Genomic DNA, 17,481 nt, shown 5'->3' on the forward strand with positions numbered 1-17,481 from the left:
GGGTCACCCAAAGGTGAACCACGCTAGTGCAGGTCACCAAGAGGTGACCCGCACATAGCCGGGTCACACAGAGGTGACCTGATCCCGTGTGGGTCACTAAGAGGTGACCTGCACACAGCCGGGTCACCCCAAGGTGGCCTATGCCCGTGCGGGTCACCAGTGTCTACCCCGTACAGTTAGTGCCCGAAACGTGTTTTTAACGGGTTTGTTTATATTTCTCGGGATTTGTTCATTCTAAAACATCCCAACTCACTTGATATCATATCCAAATATGGTTAGGCCGTTTTTAACTGAAGATATGGCCAAACCCCTCATTCTCATTCAAATAACCGCATCCAAGGCTCTATAAATACAAACATAGGGCTCCCATTCACAAGAGGCGAATTTTAATCAAGAGGAGGAGGTGTTGCCGAACTTCAGAGCTAAGAGCTATGAATTTTAGAGAGGAGGAATAGATCTTGGTGAGTTCTTCGGCATAAAAAAGGAGAGTTTGAGAGATCTGAGGCCCCGTACCCTCATTCCTTGAGATTAGGCTTGGTCTTAATCTTGAGAAGAGTATTGATTTCGCTTGGTCGAGATCAATACTTCAGCGATTGCTTCCTTCATGAAGTGAGAGCTCTAATCAATAATTCTATTAACCGAATCCGATCCGTAGGTGGTCCACAGATAAACCCTAGCACATGCAAAGATCCCACGCAAGCAACATGAGATAAATTGCTATTGTGTGTTGTTTGAAGGAATTATAATCTTTATATTTTCATTGTGTAAGAAGATATTATAAAAGATCAACTTTTATTTATTTGAGTTTATTGTAATAACTGAAGCTGTAATAGATTCAAGATAATGAAAATAGCAATTTCTAAATGAAACAATCTTATTGATAAATGTCATAAGAGACCACCTCGTCCAACACTTGAGAAGACTCGATCTCCATTTGCTGCTTCAGCTGATGTTAACCCTACTCCTCAAGAGCCGCATACTTCTAGCCATCTCTCTTCTGAGCAGTTGTCAGAGATTACTATATTAATAACCAAGAATTTTAGGCTAAGTGGAGCTGCCTCTAGCTCTTGTCTGCTCATTTTGGTACTTCTACTCATTGGATATTCGACACAAGTGCATCTCATCATATGACCTTTGATAACTCTATTATTACAAATTGTTCACCTGCTCCCTCTTAATTATGCATTTATATTGCTAATGTCACTCCCCTTCTAGTCTCTCAATTAGGTGATATTACTCCAAATTCTGATAGTTATGATCGTCTAACATTATTGCTTGTTCTTCATATTCTCAAATTATCTATGCAACTTTTATCCATTAGGAAAATTGCAGATTCCGGTTGCACTATCTTATTTAATGCTAAATCTTGTGTTATCCAGGATTACACTGGCCAGAAGATTGGGATAGTTCGTAGAGTTAATGGACTTTATCAGTTGGAGTTTCTACATCTTATCACTCCATCCGACATTGGTCATGAGCTCTCTGTTTTTAATCTATGGCACCATCGCTTGGGTCATATCTCTAGTTCTTACTTAAAACATTTATTTGAATCAGATATATTAGAAAATTTAAAATTCTCTACTTTATCAAACTATACTGGGTGTCGATTAGCTAAACAAATTGCTCTACCACTTTCATCCAGTAATAAAATTGCTTTAGCCCTAATTGATTTGATTCATTTTGATATCTGGGGACCTGCCCCACTACCATCATTGTCCGGTTATCGGTATTATGTTAGTTTTATTGATGACTATTCCCGCTACACCTAGGTATATCTCATGCATGTTCGTTCTGATATTTTAAATATTTATAAAGACTTTACAAATATGATTCATACCCAGTTTCATAAACGTATAAATATATTTCGCTCTGATGGTGCCAGTGAATATATTCTTCGACAATGTAATCTATTTGAAAATCACACGGCAGCCTCTCTCAGCAATATTGTCCACACACTCATGAACAAAATGGTGTTGCTGAGAGAAAACATCATCACATTCTCGACACCACTAGAGCTCTTCTGATATCAGCACCTGTACCTTGATATCTCTGGGCAGAAGCACTTATGATTGCTGTTTATCTTTTCAATATTACTCCATCTTCTGTATTAGCTGACACCTCTCTATATTTTCAAGTTTTCAAGTCTTAGTTTCGCTATTCTCTTCTTCTCACTTTTGGATGTGTCTGCTTTGTCCTACTTTCAACTCATGAACGTGATAAATTATCTCCACCCACTGTACAATTTATCTTTCTTGGCTATAGCACCGTTCACAAGGGGTGTTGTTGTTATGAACCTACCACTCGAAGGCTTTGTATTGCCCGTCATGTGACCATATTTGAAAATATTTCCTATTATACTACCTAAGATTCAGATCTCTCCTTTTTTCAACCCCTACATTACCTTCCACTACTAAACCCGTGTCAGTGGCACCTGTACCTTCGTCTGCTCAACCGACTCCCTTCTTCACTCCAATGGCATCAAACGATAGTGCTCATGATTAAACCACACCTCGTGGACATCCGCCTACTACATCCCCTTTACTATAAGATATTCCTACTGATGTCTCCTCTACAACTGTGCCAGATTCTCCCGATGTGACTCCTCCTCCTCACCGCAATCCTCCAGGAGATCGTCACCCCCTGCTCGGTTTGCTTAATGTGTCACTAGCACATATTCTCCTGAGTTTGTCTCTTTTCTTGCTTCTATTCACTCTATACATGAACCTAACTCATATTTTGAGGCAGTTAAGTATCTAGAATGGCAATAAGTCATGACGGAAGAGTTGGAGGCTTTTCGTCGGACTAATACTTGGGACCTTGCTCCTTTGCCTTTTGGTGTTAAACCGGTAAGCTACAAATAGATTTATAAGGTCAAGACTTGATCTAACGGTTCTATTGAGCGATATAAAGCTCGTCTTGTGGCTCGGCGATTCTTACAAGAGTATGGTATTGACTATGAAGAGACTTTTGCTCCTGTTACAAAAATAACATCCATTCACACTCTCATTGCTGTTGCAGCTGCGAAATATTAGTCTTTATATCAAATGGATGTTAAAAATACTTTTCTTAATGGTGATCTATTTGAGACAATGTACATGTACCACCTCCTGGTTTTTCTGCTCCTCTAGGACATGTCTGTCGCCTTCGTCGTGCTATATTTGGTCTCAAACAGGCTCCTTAGTCTTGGTTTGAGCATTTTCGACAATCGCTTCTTTCTATTGGTTTCATTGAAAGCCTAGCTGACTACGCTCAATTTTATCGGTCCTCAATCTCAGGTACATTCATTTTATTACTTTATGTTGATGACATGATAATCACTGGGAGTAATTCCTCTGTCATTACTTCCTTAAAGCAACATCTTAAGAGACAATTTAAGATGAAGGATCTTAGATCTCTTCATTACTTTTTGGGTATTGAGGTTGCTTCCTCCTCTCGTGACAATCTTCTCTCTTAGCAGAAGTACATTCCAGACATTCTTGAGCGTGCTACTCTCAGTGATCCTTCCATTGCTACTACTCTTCTCTCCACATTGATGGAAATGAACTTGAAACTTTGCCATGATGATGGTGATCCCTTATCTCAGCCTACTCGAGATCAAAAACTTGTCGGAGCATTGGTTTATCTTCCAGCAACACGTTCGGATCGCTATGCAGTACACATCTTGAGCCAGTTTGTCAGTAGTTTAACTTTCATTCACTATGCAGCTCTTATTTGGGTTCTTCGATATCTCCGTGGCACTATAACCCAATCATTATTTTTCCCTTCAGACTCTTCTTTGTCTCTTCATGTATATTATGATGCTGGATGGGCTGATGATGCAGACACTCGACATTCCACTACTGGCTTCTTTATTTTTCTAGGTTCATCTCTCATCTCTTGGCGTAGTAAGAATAAAGCCGTTGCCTCTCGTTCTAGTACGGAGTCCAAGTACAGGGCGTTGGCAAACACCACAGTTGAGTTGAAATGGCTCCACACTCTTCTATGAGATCTTGATGTCTTTGTTACTTTTCCTATCACTTTAAACTGCGATAATCAGAGTGCCATCTCCATTTCTACAAATCCGGTATTTCATGAGCGTACCAAACATATTGAGGTGGATAGTCATGTAGTTCGATAGGAGCATGTTGCTGAAAACATTACACTCTCATATGTTCCCTCTAAGGAACAAGTGGCAGATTTATTTATCAAGGCTTAAACTAGTTCTGTGTTTTGCTATTTCTTGTCAAAACTCTCGGTGTTCGATCCACCGTGAGTTTGAAGGGGGTGTTAAAAAATATCATACCAGCCACCCTATAGCTGTCTCAACCACCTCCTAGCCGCCTCAACCGCCTCCTAGTGTGTAGCCGCCACCGCCTCCTAGTGTTTACTTATTGTGTGTATATATATCTTGTATATCTTTTAATCTTATTATCAAGTGTGAAGTCCTCTTCGATACAAACTTAACAATGTCGACATAGAGCAAGGTGGAGACGAGGACGAGGGTTGTGAACTATTTGTCCTTGAAGAGACTACAGAAAGAAGCGGTTTCCTGACGAGGGGCCACCGAGTGAGTGAGCCATGGGAGGCGGAGCATAGGACGAGGCGAAGGAGAGTGGCGGCAGTGGGCGGATTGGCATAGGAGCTCCACCGCTGGCAGATGGCGGTGAAGCGGAACCTAGCCGGAGAGGGGAGGCGCTTGAGGATGATCTCAAGGAGAGGATCCGGGAGGTCCGACCATGGACTGTGGGGGATGGCCGGGGTTTCCATTGAGAATCTTAGAGGAGATGATAAAAGAGGATGCTGATGATGATGATTTGCGATTTTCTTGGATATTTGTCCTGGGAGAAGGGCCGGTATACTCATGGTTTGTTTAGGAGTTTAGTAAGTGAAGGGACAAAAAGTTAGATAAAGGAGAGGAGGGGCAGGGAATGGAAGTGAAAAAGATAAAATGTTTTTTGGAAATTTAGTAAGGGAGAATGAAAGTAATTTTTTTTTACCTTGTTTGGAAGTTCTAATGAAGAGGAGGGAAATGAAGTGAATATGTATAAAGTTACATAATTACCCTTACATATTGGATGTGAGTATACCTTAGCCATTGATTTTAATGTCATAAGGGTATAATTGTTTTATCACATTATAAAATTTTTTTCCATTCCATCCTCTACCCCCAAATTGGAGGGGAGGAAAATGGAAGGAAATTTGACCTTCCATTCCATCATTTAACCCCTCAAAAAAACTCCCAAATAAGGTGAAATTAAAATTTCACTTTAACTTCCATCCATTAATCTCCATCCAAACAAGGTGTCAATGTTAAAACGGTAGAAGAGAAAGACTTTTCCATATTAGTCCCTTGCATCTTTCAAATTTTGAAATCAATTCCTCATATAATTGAAATTGTTAGTACGACTCTTAATTCTTAAGTCGTCTTGAATATTTGTACCTCAAATCATTAAAATTCCTATTAGTTCCCTTAATATTTAAGCTATTTTTAAATTAGTCCCTATAATCAATATTAGAACTAGCCAATGGAGGCATTATTACGAAGTAAAAGCTATTGTTGTCGCGCATCAGGTCTCCCCATTATCACAATATATTTGAAATTACCCCCCTGTTTGCTATTTATACTATTGGTTCGAGGGAGTAATTTCAAAATAAGTTAAAAATTTAGAGATCCCATATCACTCAATTATATGAGGGATTAACCATATCATTCAATTATACGAGGGAATAACCATATCATTCAATTATATGAGGGATTAATTTAAAAATATGACAGATTTAAGGGACTAATATAAAAAAAACTCTTCAAATGAATATCAAGTTTGTGGGTCTAATTCGTAAATATGAAGATTTGAGAGTCATAGAATTAATAAAGATTTGAGGAATCCAATATAACCCAATATTTGTGCGAGGAAATTTTATAATGTAAATTCAAGATCATCTTTTCTAGTCAATTTCATGAGATTCATGCGAGAGATAAAACATTAACAATTGGATTACAATTGGTTTAATCTATATCGAGGATTGGCCCTTTTTTCCTGCACTGAAAAAAATTCCTTCTAAACCAGTTTTTTTCACTTTTATTTTCTTTTGGTTGCGGTTGGGTTTTTTTTTTTGGTGGGGTGGGGGTGGGCTCTCTTACCAAAAAAAAAAAAAAAAGAAAAAAGAAAAAAAGAACGTAAATACTAATTTACTACATCTGAAAGACCTTGAGTTGTGTTCTTCCACTTCCATAATAGCCGAAAGAAAAAAAGCAAAATTTTACATACTAGAAGCTCTACAAACGCTCAAACGCCAGCATCACAAAAACCCAATTGGAGACATTCAGCGACTACAAATCCAGTTAACAGCTGAGTAAAAGAAAGAGACCATGTCAGTTTCAGGGCCGCATAAACTAAGTTCTTAAATCAAGAAAAAAGATAGAAAATATTAACTAGACAGAAGCTAAGTCGATCATTATCTTTTATGTGCTTAACAGGCCAATTAAATGCAATCATAATAAGTATCACTATCCTCACAAAAATTATAATTTGAAACGAGATATGGAACTCAATACTATTAACGACAGGATTCTCACATATGCTCCACCCTTCATTTATTGCATAGCCTATGGAGAAGCTCACGTGTGATCCCTCAAACTCTGCTCTCTATCGTATAATCGTAATTACAGAGCTGCATGCAGGTAGAAGTTTAGAGAAAGAAGTCAATAGATGACTGTAGTGCGCTCAAGATCGACCCGAGCTGCACAGAAGCACTTCTGAGGCTAGCAGGATCATACGTGACATAAGTTTTTATCCCGTGTAGTTATGTTGGTTCGTTGATAATGTGACGCTATATATATTGGGTCAGTGAGGGACGATGAGGTTCTGAGGTGGCTGAGGTGCAAAAGTTAAAAAAAAAAATATTAGTGATCATAGATTAAAGGGGTTTTGCTGAATTTTTAAGACGCGGAGATTGTTGAAAACACAGGGCATATATGAAAGGTGATATCAAAATTACCACAAAAGGGCAAATAATAAGCAATATTGAGTTGATCATCTGGAAAAGCATGACGATATACAAAATATATTCACATAAAATTTATTCTTAAGCATCCCATTTTGCAGCGAATACATGTATTCACCATGACTAGTTCCTCAAGTAAAATAATAACTATCAAAGATGAAACCATAATAGGATTAAGCTAATTAGACCCACAACACTCTGTAAAGCAACATTATCTATATGTGCGATGACATGATTTGATTGCAATCGTAGATGTATATATTGCCATGAAATGAATTGCCTAAAGAATGCATTCCAAATGAGAATTGAAAAACTGAAACAATAATCAACCGGAAAAGAACACAACCTTGAATCCCAAGACCAACTACGTAAGCCGAGCAGCATTATCAGCCGTAAATATTTCTCAGTACAGAAGCATTTGGAAGCAACAAACATTTCATCCTTCCAGTAACTAAATCAAACACCTTCCGTGATGTCTCTCAGGTAACTCCCTCAAATTTGAATCACGTTGAAAGATAAATGCAGTTCCCTCTAGATCCAACATTAGAAGCCAACGGAGAAACAAAACAAATATAATGACGCATGAGCACTCGATCACCAATGCTCTCCAACTTGACGCACATCTTTCTTCAGGGATCAGCTCTAGACTCTTCAAACCCAACATCTGCTCTTCTTAGACTCAGCGCAACAATGTCCTCGGCAAGCAAAGGCTAATCATCAAGTTCCACAAAATACGAAAAGTGTGAACGTGGGGCGTGGGTGGGGGCCACACCCACGTGAGGAGATAAGGACGTGTGAGGGTCTTGTGCGGTTTTGAGCCTGTATTTACAACCGATATGAGGAGATAAGGACGTGTGAGATTGATTAACTCTTGAGAGCCTATAAATACCTATTTTTCTCCTAGGGTTTTGTGTGCAAGGCAGAGGGGAAAACCACGTTTGATTGGGCGACGTGCAAGTGCGGAGAAAAACAGCAGATTGTTTTTTTTGGCTGTATTTTGGGAAGAAGTACAAAGGTGTCGGCTATTTTAAGAGGAGATATTTGTGAGAGATTTGAGAGCTTGTTTAAGGATTTAATTTGTGTGATTGTAAACCCTATTTGTATTCTCTCTCTCTCTAATAGTAGATCTCCCCTCCTTGCCCCATGGATGTAGGCAACTTGCCGAACCATGTAAAATTCGTTGTCTTGCTGTGATTTGTAATAGCTTGTTTAGGTTCGCTCGACAAGTCAGTCCTAGAACTGATATGAGAAAGAAGTGTATATCCCACTTTGTTGAGATATATCACTTTCGATTCTTATTTCCTTTATGAAACATGGATTTAGTTGAGATCTACTCTCTTGTTGTGCACTAGAAGAGTAGAAGTGCTGCCGAAATTTCCACTGCGTACAACAAGTGGTATCAGAGCCTAGGTTTTGACTTGGGGCTTGTTCAAAGGATTCGCTGAAGGATTCTTATTTGAAGAGTTAGATCTACAATATGAGTGAAACAAGCACATCGGGATCGTATCTTACGAAGGCGATACAGAGTCTAGGCATTAATAATACAAAGATTGATATTTTAAAGTTCGACGGTAAGATCAATTTTAGTTTGTGGAGATGCCAGGTGATGGATGCGTTGGACGCACAGAATTTGGAGGAGACTCTTGAGTTACAAGGGAAACCTAATGATATGGAGGATAAGGTTTGGAAGAAGTTGAACAGTAGGGCTTGTAGATGTTGGCCTTCTTGTTTTGATGATGTTTAACAAATAATTTACTTCTAATGTTGTTTGTCTAGTGTTTATGTTTTCGTATTTATTCCAGACAAACAACGTGTTGGAGGATGGATGAAATCGAGCTTCAACGATCATATCAAATGGAGGTTGGCGGATATAGTGGTTGAAGCAATGCAATTTAAGTTCAAGATCCAAGTTCAAGCTTCATCCGCAAGATTACCAAGTCAAGCTATTGAAGGTCAAGATCAAGCTTGGGTAATTTAGTTTAGGTTTTATATTATGTGTGTTAGTATTTTAAGCTCAATCATATACACACATACACGTTTTGGTTTTCGTATATATATAGTTATATATATACATATATGTTTTGGTTTGATAGTTTTTAAGTTTTAATATGAAACAATTAAATATAATTAGAAAACATATTTTTGTTTCATACTTATATGCATATATATGATTTCATTAATATTAATTTTATTCAGTTCAATAAAATCATATTTTAGTGCATTATATGTGTATTTTGATAAAATACTATATTCATAGTTTATAGACTTCATAACAATAGTTTATATCTTTTTTTAAGTCTATAAAATCATTTTGTATTGTTTTAAAACATGGTTAAGCTAAAGTGTCAAAACTCATGTGTTTACATTTTTATGTTTTAGACTATTTTGCAAAATAATAATATTTTTTATTTGGGAGGTTCTTTTTGAAAACGAATTTTTATAACATGTGTATTATCATGTCTACAATCATTTCTCAAAGTTTTATATTTTTGGAATTTATTTGATATTTTTAAACAGTATTTCAAAATCATCAAACTGCTTCTAAACCTGTTTTTCTCATATATCAGTTTGCGGTCGACTGCCACGGTCGACTGCCCCTGAGTTCAGAGACTTAGTATGTTTCTTGATGGCTCGCGGTCGACCGTGACGGTCGACTGGATGCAGTCCAGAGAGTTTCGCGGTCGACCGCCACGGAAGATCGTCTGTTGTCCAAAGCCAAACCCTGGCCTTTTTGTTGCTCGCGGTCGACCGCGAGTTTTCCACGATCGACCGTCGATCGCCCAACGACTAGTTTTGGTACATAATCAGATTTCTGATTCTTGGGCTTTTTGGTCTTTTCCTTTGGGGTTTTGGCTGAGATTTTGGGAGGCTATATATACCCCCTTGCTCTCATCTTTCATGCAATAACTAAGAGAATGTTTTTAAGAAGTTTTAAAAGAGTTTAAGTTTGTTTTAAGTTTGTTTAAAGGGTTTGTTTTGTGAAAACAATTTCACAAGAGCTTGAGGAAGATCATCTATATTGTTTGAGCATCCAACTCTTCTACCTCTCCCTCTTGATCTATAGAGAAGTTTTTCTAAACTCTATTTCTAGCTATTTATTATTTTATTCATAAATTCCCATAAGCTAGATTTTAATTGAGTTTTGTTGATTTGATTTCACTCATTGTTTACACACACCCACTTGAGCTTATTGTATTTACATACATAGTATATTAGGATTGTGAGAGATTGTAACATTGAGTTGTGCTTAATTGAGTTCGCACCTTGTATTAGAGAACAAATCATTTGTTGTTACATTGTTAGTGTTGTAAAGTTTTTGGTGAGCTAGAAAACCGAGTGTGAGGAGTGAACGTTGATCGGTGAGCGTTGAAAACCGACATTGTGAGTGATTGTGTACGTTGATCGGTGAGTGTTGAAAACCGACATTGTGAGGTGTAAACGTTATTCGGGTGAGCGTAGAAAACCCGGTTGTGATAGTGGATTTCTCCCCGGGAGTAGGGAGCGGAGACGTAGGACGGAAGGTCCGAACTCCATGATTATTTCCTTGTGTTTGAGTTTGCTTTGGCGTTTTATTTGTGCTTAGTGTTCACTGCATTCTTGTCACCATTGTCAATTACCCTATCATATTTGTAGATTGTTTATTTCACCCTTGTGTTAGTTTATATATCATTGCATATATTTCACTATATATCTCATTGCTAGGATATTGCTCTTTGTTCATATTGCTTATTCTTGCTTGTAACATATTGTATATCTATCTTGCAAGAATAATTTATTAATTAGTTTTAATTAGTATAAAATCGGATTAGATTAGCATAAGACCCTAATCACCCCCCCCCCTTTAGGGTCTAACAGTAGAGTTATTTGGTCATGCTTGACGCCGGATCTTATTTATGATGTGATGAACGAGACGTCGGCGAAGAAATTGTGGGAAACGCTCAATGAGAAGTACCTTATCGCGTTTGATTTGTAATAGCTTGTTTAGGTTCCCTCGACAAGTCAGTCCTAGAACTGATGAGAGGAAGAGTGTATATCCCACTTTGTTGAGATATATCACTTTCGGTTCTTGTTTTCTTTCTGAAACAGGAATTTAGTTGAGATCTACTCTCTTGTTGTGCACCAGAGGTGTTGCCGAAATAACCCAGTTCCAGACGAGAGGATCGACCACAAGTAGTTGATTGAATACAACTCTTGATGCACACAATAATCTAAGGTGAATAGAAATACTTCCCGCTACTAGATATTGTCCCCTGCAGCGATTTGACTTTGCTTGCATGTTTCAGCTTGATTCAACATAAAACTCGAAAAAAGGGAGAAAGAATATGCTCAAGAAATTGATTATGAAAACTATGAGATGGGAATAAGACAAGACGGCGACTTCACATACTTAAAGGGAGAGATCCAACAAATTGCGGCATGGTGGGCGTTTGATCTTAGAAGAAAAGCTTGCATTAAACTTATGCCTGACTATAAATCAGAGTTATTGATCTAAAACTAGCCAGAAAGTTGCTTTGATCTGCAGCAAAGTGCAATGATGGCTGGTACGAACTGAACTTGTAACCAGCTGGTAAAGACTCGGTCAGAAAAATATACAAATGGATTTGTGTCATCTATGTATCTTCATGAAATAGAAGAGTGAAAAATTGTAAACCTGCCAGTGTCGGAAACTAGGCCCATCAGAGGCGTGGCTGACAATTTGGGGGCCCGGTTCTAAATTTCAATCGGGGCCTCTTAATCAATCTTCAGAAGAAACTAATAATTGTTTTTATACGTAGTACTAACCATGGAAAGAATTTTTTATATCTAGAATTAAAATAAACATTAAGACATAACAATGGTTTTATACAAAACATATTATATGCAAAATATTGATAGTAAAAAAAGATACACAAAATCAACATTTTACTAATAATCTTGACATGTCCGACAAGCTTACTGAGATTTTTAGATGTCTTCCCATCACTCTTCGACGTTTCCCTCAATGACCTAATCGACCACACAATTGGAAACAAAATCTTTCATCCATTAAGGTAATCTTTTAGCCACAAGGTAATCTTTCAGCCATCACAAATTAAAAAAAAACATAATAATTACAAAGGAAAATACATAAAAATTTCATCCATTAAGTTATTTACTTTCACCAAATTAGCATTGCTATTTTCTAAATTCTTCACAAATTAGGTTTTCCCCTATGTCGGTTCGGTGCGGTTCGGTTCGGTATGGTTCGGTTCGGTTTATCGGTTTAGTTATAAATATATATGTAGTAGAAGTTCTACTACTTAACGTTGTTGTTGACTAAGCTTTGTAGTATCACGAGCATGTTATTGAAACTGAAATTTTTTAGCACACTCTAATATGCATAAGCATAACATATGTCAATTACCAGTCATTAAAATGACGAGGCGGCGAGTCAGAGGCCTTCAGTTCGGCATGTGGCTCCTTTCTTGCCTCTATTTGCTGATGGAATTCTGAAGAAAAGTAAATATGGTTATCTAAAGATCCAAAACCAAGGCAATTCATCAAACACATGGCAGACATAGAAGGTTACCTTGAGAGGTCAAAGTCACATAGAGATGAGAAGACCAAGGGGCTGGGGTCTTGTTGATGCGGAAGCGCTCCTGCCCTTGGCTATGAGGAAGAAGCGGTCGTCTGTGATCTTCTCGTTCTTCACAATCTCGACGACGCAGCCGACGGCGGCGACGGAGGAGGATTCCGATGACGAGAAGAGGATGCCGAAGCGGAGGTCGGAGTGGAGGAGGGTGTGCATCCTGATCCGGTAGCGGAACTCGAAGATCTGAAGAGGGAGGATCGCGCCAGGGAAAAGAACCAAAGGGAGGGGGAAGATCGGAAGCTCCGCCGCCGACGATGGCTTGATCTTTTTTTTGCGGGCTGGGACGGTGAAGGGGCGGCTACGCAATTTGGGGCCCCCCAAGTTGGGGGCCCTGTTCTACGGAACCGGAAGTTCCGCCTCAGCGGCGCCTCTGAGGCCAGTACGTTTGACGTAAACAGCATAAGGTAACTAAAAAATGATTAATAACAAGGCTTAGTATAAGATGTGACAAAATTAGAGGGACCAGCAACTGAAGCCGCTCGAGTATTTTCGGCTTTTAATTGTTTACTCTTGAACTGGATACCTGCAACGAGAATGGAGAATAGAAGATATTGCAAAAGCTAAATCTTGCAAAATAGAAAAGAAAATAGAGAAAAGTTAGCAGTAAATACAGAAATATTGCTATGTGTAAGCATACTGGACATTTGAATCACTTGAGACTTTATTTTCTTTTAACCATTCAACATGCTCTTGAGTTGCTTCAAGAGCATTGTTAGCAGGAGATGACATTTTTCACAAAAAAACAAAAGAAAAATTAATTAAAGTAATTGCATTTTTCATAGAAAACTGTTGGAAACGGGATGCAAGCCTAGAGGGGAGGTGAATAGGATTGCTACAAATTTTTCGAATATACAGCAGAAAATAAAATATGAAAAACTAAAAGCAATCAACACAAGAACACACAAGAGTTTTATAGTGGCTCGGATCAAAATCCTATGTCCACTCTTCCTTCTCGCGAAGTGTCTTCTTCACTATGAACAGAGTTATCCTTAAATCACAACTCAATTCAGTAGGCTTTACAAATAGGGCCTTGGAATCTACTTGAAGCCGATCGAGAAACCTAACTCCTCACAATGACCAGTATAAACCTAGCCTTAGATGTGAAGACTGCCTTTCTTTATGGTGATTTGGATGAAGAAATCTACATGAAGCAGCCTGTTGGCTTCATTAAAGAAGGAAAGGAAGAGATGGTGTGCAAACTCAAGAAGAGCTTATATGGTTTGAAACAGGTTTCGAGACAGTGGTATAAGAAGTTTGATAACTTCATGCAGAACAATGGCTACAGAAGATATAATTAAGATCATTGCTGTTATTTCAAAAGGTTCGTGTTCAACTTTATTATTTTGTTATTATATGTTGATGACATGTTGGTATCAGAACCGTGTTTGGAGGAGATAAACAGTTTGAAGAAGCAGCTAGCAAAGGAATTTGCAATGAAGGATCTGGGTGCAGCGAAGCAGATTCTAGGGATGCGAATCAGTAGGGATGAAGCCAAAGGGACATTGAGATTGAGCCAAGCTGAATATATTGAGAAGGTACTTCAGAGGTTCAACATGCACAATGCTAAAGTTGTTAGCACACCCCTTGGAGGTAAGTTCAAACTATCTGAGGAGCAATCGCCTAAGACATATACAGATAGAGAGCATATGAGCAGGGTGCCATATTCTTCGGCTATTGGGAGTCTCATGTACGCGATGGTTTGCACGAGACCAGACATCACCCATGCAGTGGGAGTTGTGAGCAGATTTGCAAGCAATCCAGGGAAGCAGGATTGAGAGGCCGTGAAGTGGATAATACGGTACTTGAGAGGGATAACGAACAAGCCATTATGTTTTAGGAGGAAGGAGTTAGTACTGCAGGGATACGTGGATGCGGACTTCGTCGGTGATCATGATACGAGGCGAAGCACCACGGGGTATGTTTATACTTTAGTGTCGACAGCAGTGAGCTGGGTCTCACGTCTGCATAAGATTGTGACTTTGTCTACAACCGATGTTGAGTATGTCACGGTTACTGAAGCAAGCAGGGAGATGATCTGGTTGAACGGGTGCTTGGAAGAGTTGGATCTGAAGTAAGGGAGAGGAGTTCTTTATTGTGATAGCTAGAGCGCTATACATCTTGCCAAGAATCCAGTATATCATGCCAGAACGAAGCACATCGACGTCAAATACCATTTTATACGCTCGCTAGTTGAGGACGGAAAGTTGCACTTAATGAAGATTTTGGGGAGTCAAAATCCGGCGGACATATTGACGAAGGCAGTCACCATTGAGAAACTGGAGTTGTGCGCAACTTCAGTTGGCCTTCACGAGTAGAAGACGAAGGCGAAGCCACACTACGAGGATCGGCGAGATCGTCGAGATATTGTTGATTGAAAGAAGAATTTTTTCGGGGAAAAGATACATGCGAAGAAGGGGAGAGTTCGGGTGAACTCATTGCAGGCACTTTGGTCTCCAAGTGGGAGATTGTTAGTCTAAGTGTGTAGACCCGAAGCTGCAATCGAAAAGACGAAGAAAACAGTCAGAAGACTGTGCGGTCGACCGCAGTGGCAGAGCCGGTCGACCGCGTGCACTGCAGGAGACTGAGAAGAAGTTTTCGCTCTGGTCGGTCGACCGGCGTGGCCGCTGCGGTCGACCGCAAATGTGCACAGGACCCTGTAAACAGATTTTTCTCTGGCCGGTCGACCGGCCTTGGCACGGCGGTCGACCGCGAATCGCCCAGACAGTTTCCTGATCTGTTTAGGAATCTGTTTCAACCAGGATTCTATATATACCCCAAACGATTTTAGGGTTTGTACTACATCAAAAAGAGAGCTTTTTGACTGCAAAGAGAGAGAGAATCTCAGAGAGATTTACCCCTTGTTTGAGAGCTTGTATTTTCTTCTTCAATTAATAAAAAGATGCGGAGAAGCGGGACATATATAGTCAGAGAGTGGGAGGCTCTAGGATGTTTTCTGTGAGATGATCTGACAGATCCAGCCAATGCGTATAGTCGTATTTACAAGATGCTTGGAAATCCGAATGAGGACGGTGAAGATGCTTGTCATATTTACAAGAGGAAGGTAATGCATGACTAAAACCGGAAAAAGAGATAACAACAAAGCAATAAATAAACTAACAGCTCTTGTTTGGTTTAAACCAACAAGGGAGGAAAATAGCGAAGGCGGTGCTGCCTCGGCCTTGCAATTCAACAAAGCATGCATTAACTGCTAATGACTCATGAAATTAGAAAGAAAATTAAATGCATCTTCTTTTCTTGTCTCCTAATTCATAAGGATTTGGATCCTCTCCACTACAAAAAAGTAGTGGAGAGACCACTGCTTTTAATCTCAATCGTTGATTATTTAGTAGGCGGTTATGATACAATCTAAATTTAACACTTATCATACCCCCGTGTATCACTAGTAGAATAATGAATATTCTCGACGGATTATTGCCGACGGAAAATTTTCCGTCTAGAATAATTTATTCTAGACGGAAAATTTCCGTCGAAGAAATTCCGTCTAGAATATTATATTCTAGACGGAAATTTCCGTCTATAATAATATTGCAGACGGAAATTTTTTTTAAATTTTTTTTTGAATTTTTTTTTTGAAATTTCCGTCTGTAATAGTATTGCAGACGGAAATTACCGTCTAGGATATTAGGTTCAGTTTATATAACTTAAAACCAACATCGAGAGCCCTAAATCCCCAAAATTGGCCATCTTCCCCCATTTCTCAGCCTACTCCTCCTCCAATCGTCGATCTCGATCAAAGCCTTGACCACGAGCACGAGATCGCTCGAGCACGAGATCGCCGCCCCTCTATCAGATCCCCGACCACGAAGCCTCGCTCGAGCACGAGATCGCCGCCCCCTCTCAGATCCCCGACCGAGCAGCTCACAGCACCGACGGCGAGACTTCTCCGGCGTTCGTGACCCCAGACCGAGCAGCTCACAGCACCGACGGCGAGACCCCCTCTCAGATCCCCGACCGAGCAGCTCACAGCACCGACGGCGAAGGTCTTCTCCGGCGCTCGTGACCCCCTTCTCTGGCGTTCGTGACCCCAGATTTGAAGTGAAACACCGCCTCCTCCATTTCCCTCTCAGAGGTATGAGATTTGTTTCTTTATGCTAGGTAGAAACTCTAGGTGCTATGTTTCATTTGAGAGAAAAATGGCAGTTATAGCAATTATTATAAATGACACATCATAACTAATATACATTTATTCTCAATGTTCATGTAGATTTTCCTCGATATGTTTTTTCTTATTGAAGTTGAAGTTGGTATGTTGAATAACATTGAACTCCATGTATGGATCAGAAACATATATAATATCGAACTGTAATCAAACGAACGACATACATAATCATTTATGTTCACCCTTTGCAAGAACATATCATGGTGCCATGTTTCAAGTTTTAAGCTTAAAGGTGTCACTTCTCCTGACCTCATATTCATGCGACTCCAAAGCTGGTTTCATTCTACTAACGCATCATGGTATTTTGTTATTGTTTGTACTTATGTTCTCTATTTGGGATCCATATAAAATGATGACTTATGTAACATCTAGAGGGGGCAAATGGTAAGTCAAGGATCAAGTTAAAACTTTTTATATCCTACTTCTTATATGATACTTCTTATACGATACATCACTGCTAGTAAGGTCATGATAGGAAATAAAGTAAATTCTTAAATGGAATATCACTGCTCTTTGTTTTCTAGTACTCATTTCATTCCAAGGCTAGCTCATTCTAGCATGCTTTGTTGGAGTAATTAGTAGGAAATGAACATAATTGAACTTAGATGTATTAAAATTTTTAGAAATTTCATAAACTGTAATTTAGGACTAATTTGCATTTGCCAATGAACATTTTACTTCTTTTTTCTAACCAAGCAATGAGACC

General features: G+C 39.1%; 1 protein-coding gene across 1 annotated transcript; it reads left to right on the forward strand.

The window, feature by feature from the left end:
- LOC109846751 (uncharacterized mitochondrial protein AtMg00810-like) lies at window positions 2,772-3,985 on the forward strand. Its single transcript, XM_020415996.1, has 2 exons — window positions 2,772-2,846; window positions 3,458-3,985. The coding sequence occupies exons 1-2, from the start codon at window positions 2,772-2,774 to the stop codon at window positions 3,983-3,985; spliced, it is 603 nt and encodes a 200-aa protein (XP_020271585.1).

This window comes from Asparagus officinalis, chromosome 7 (genome assembly GCF_001876935.1).
Source record: "Asparagus officinalis chromosome 7, Aspof.V1, whole genome shotgun sequence".
Classification (NCBI taxonomy): Eukaryota; Viridiplantae; Streptophyta; class Magnoliopsida; order Asparagales; family Asparagaceae; genus Asparagus; species Asparagus officinalis.

Coding starts and splice junctions, on each gene's coding strand:
- LOC109846751 (XM_020415996.1), top strand. CDS start 2,772: ATGACGGAAGAGTTGGAGGCTTTTCGTCGGACTAATACTTGGGACCTT. Junction 2,847..3,457: donor TGCCTTTTGGTGTTAAACCG/GTAAGCTACAAA, acceptor CTCTCTTAGCAG/AAGTACATTCCAGACATTCT.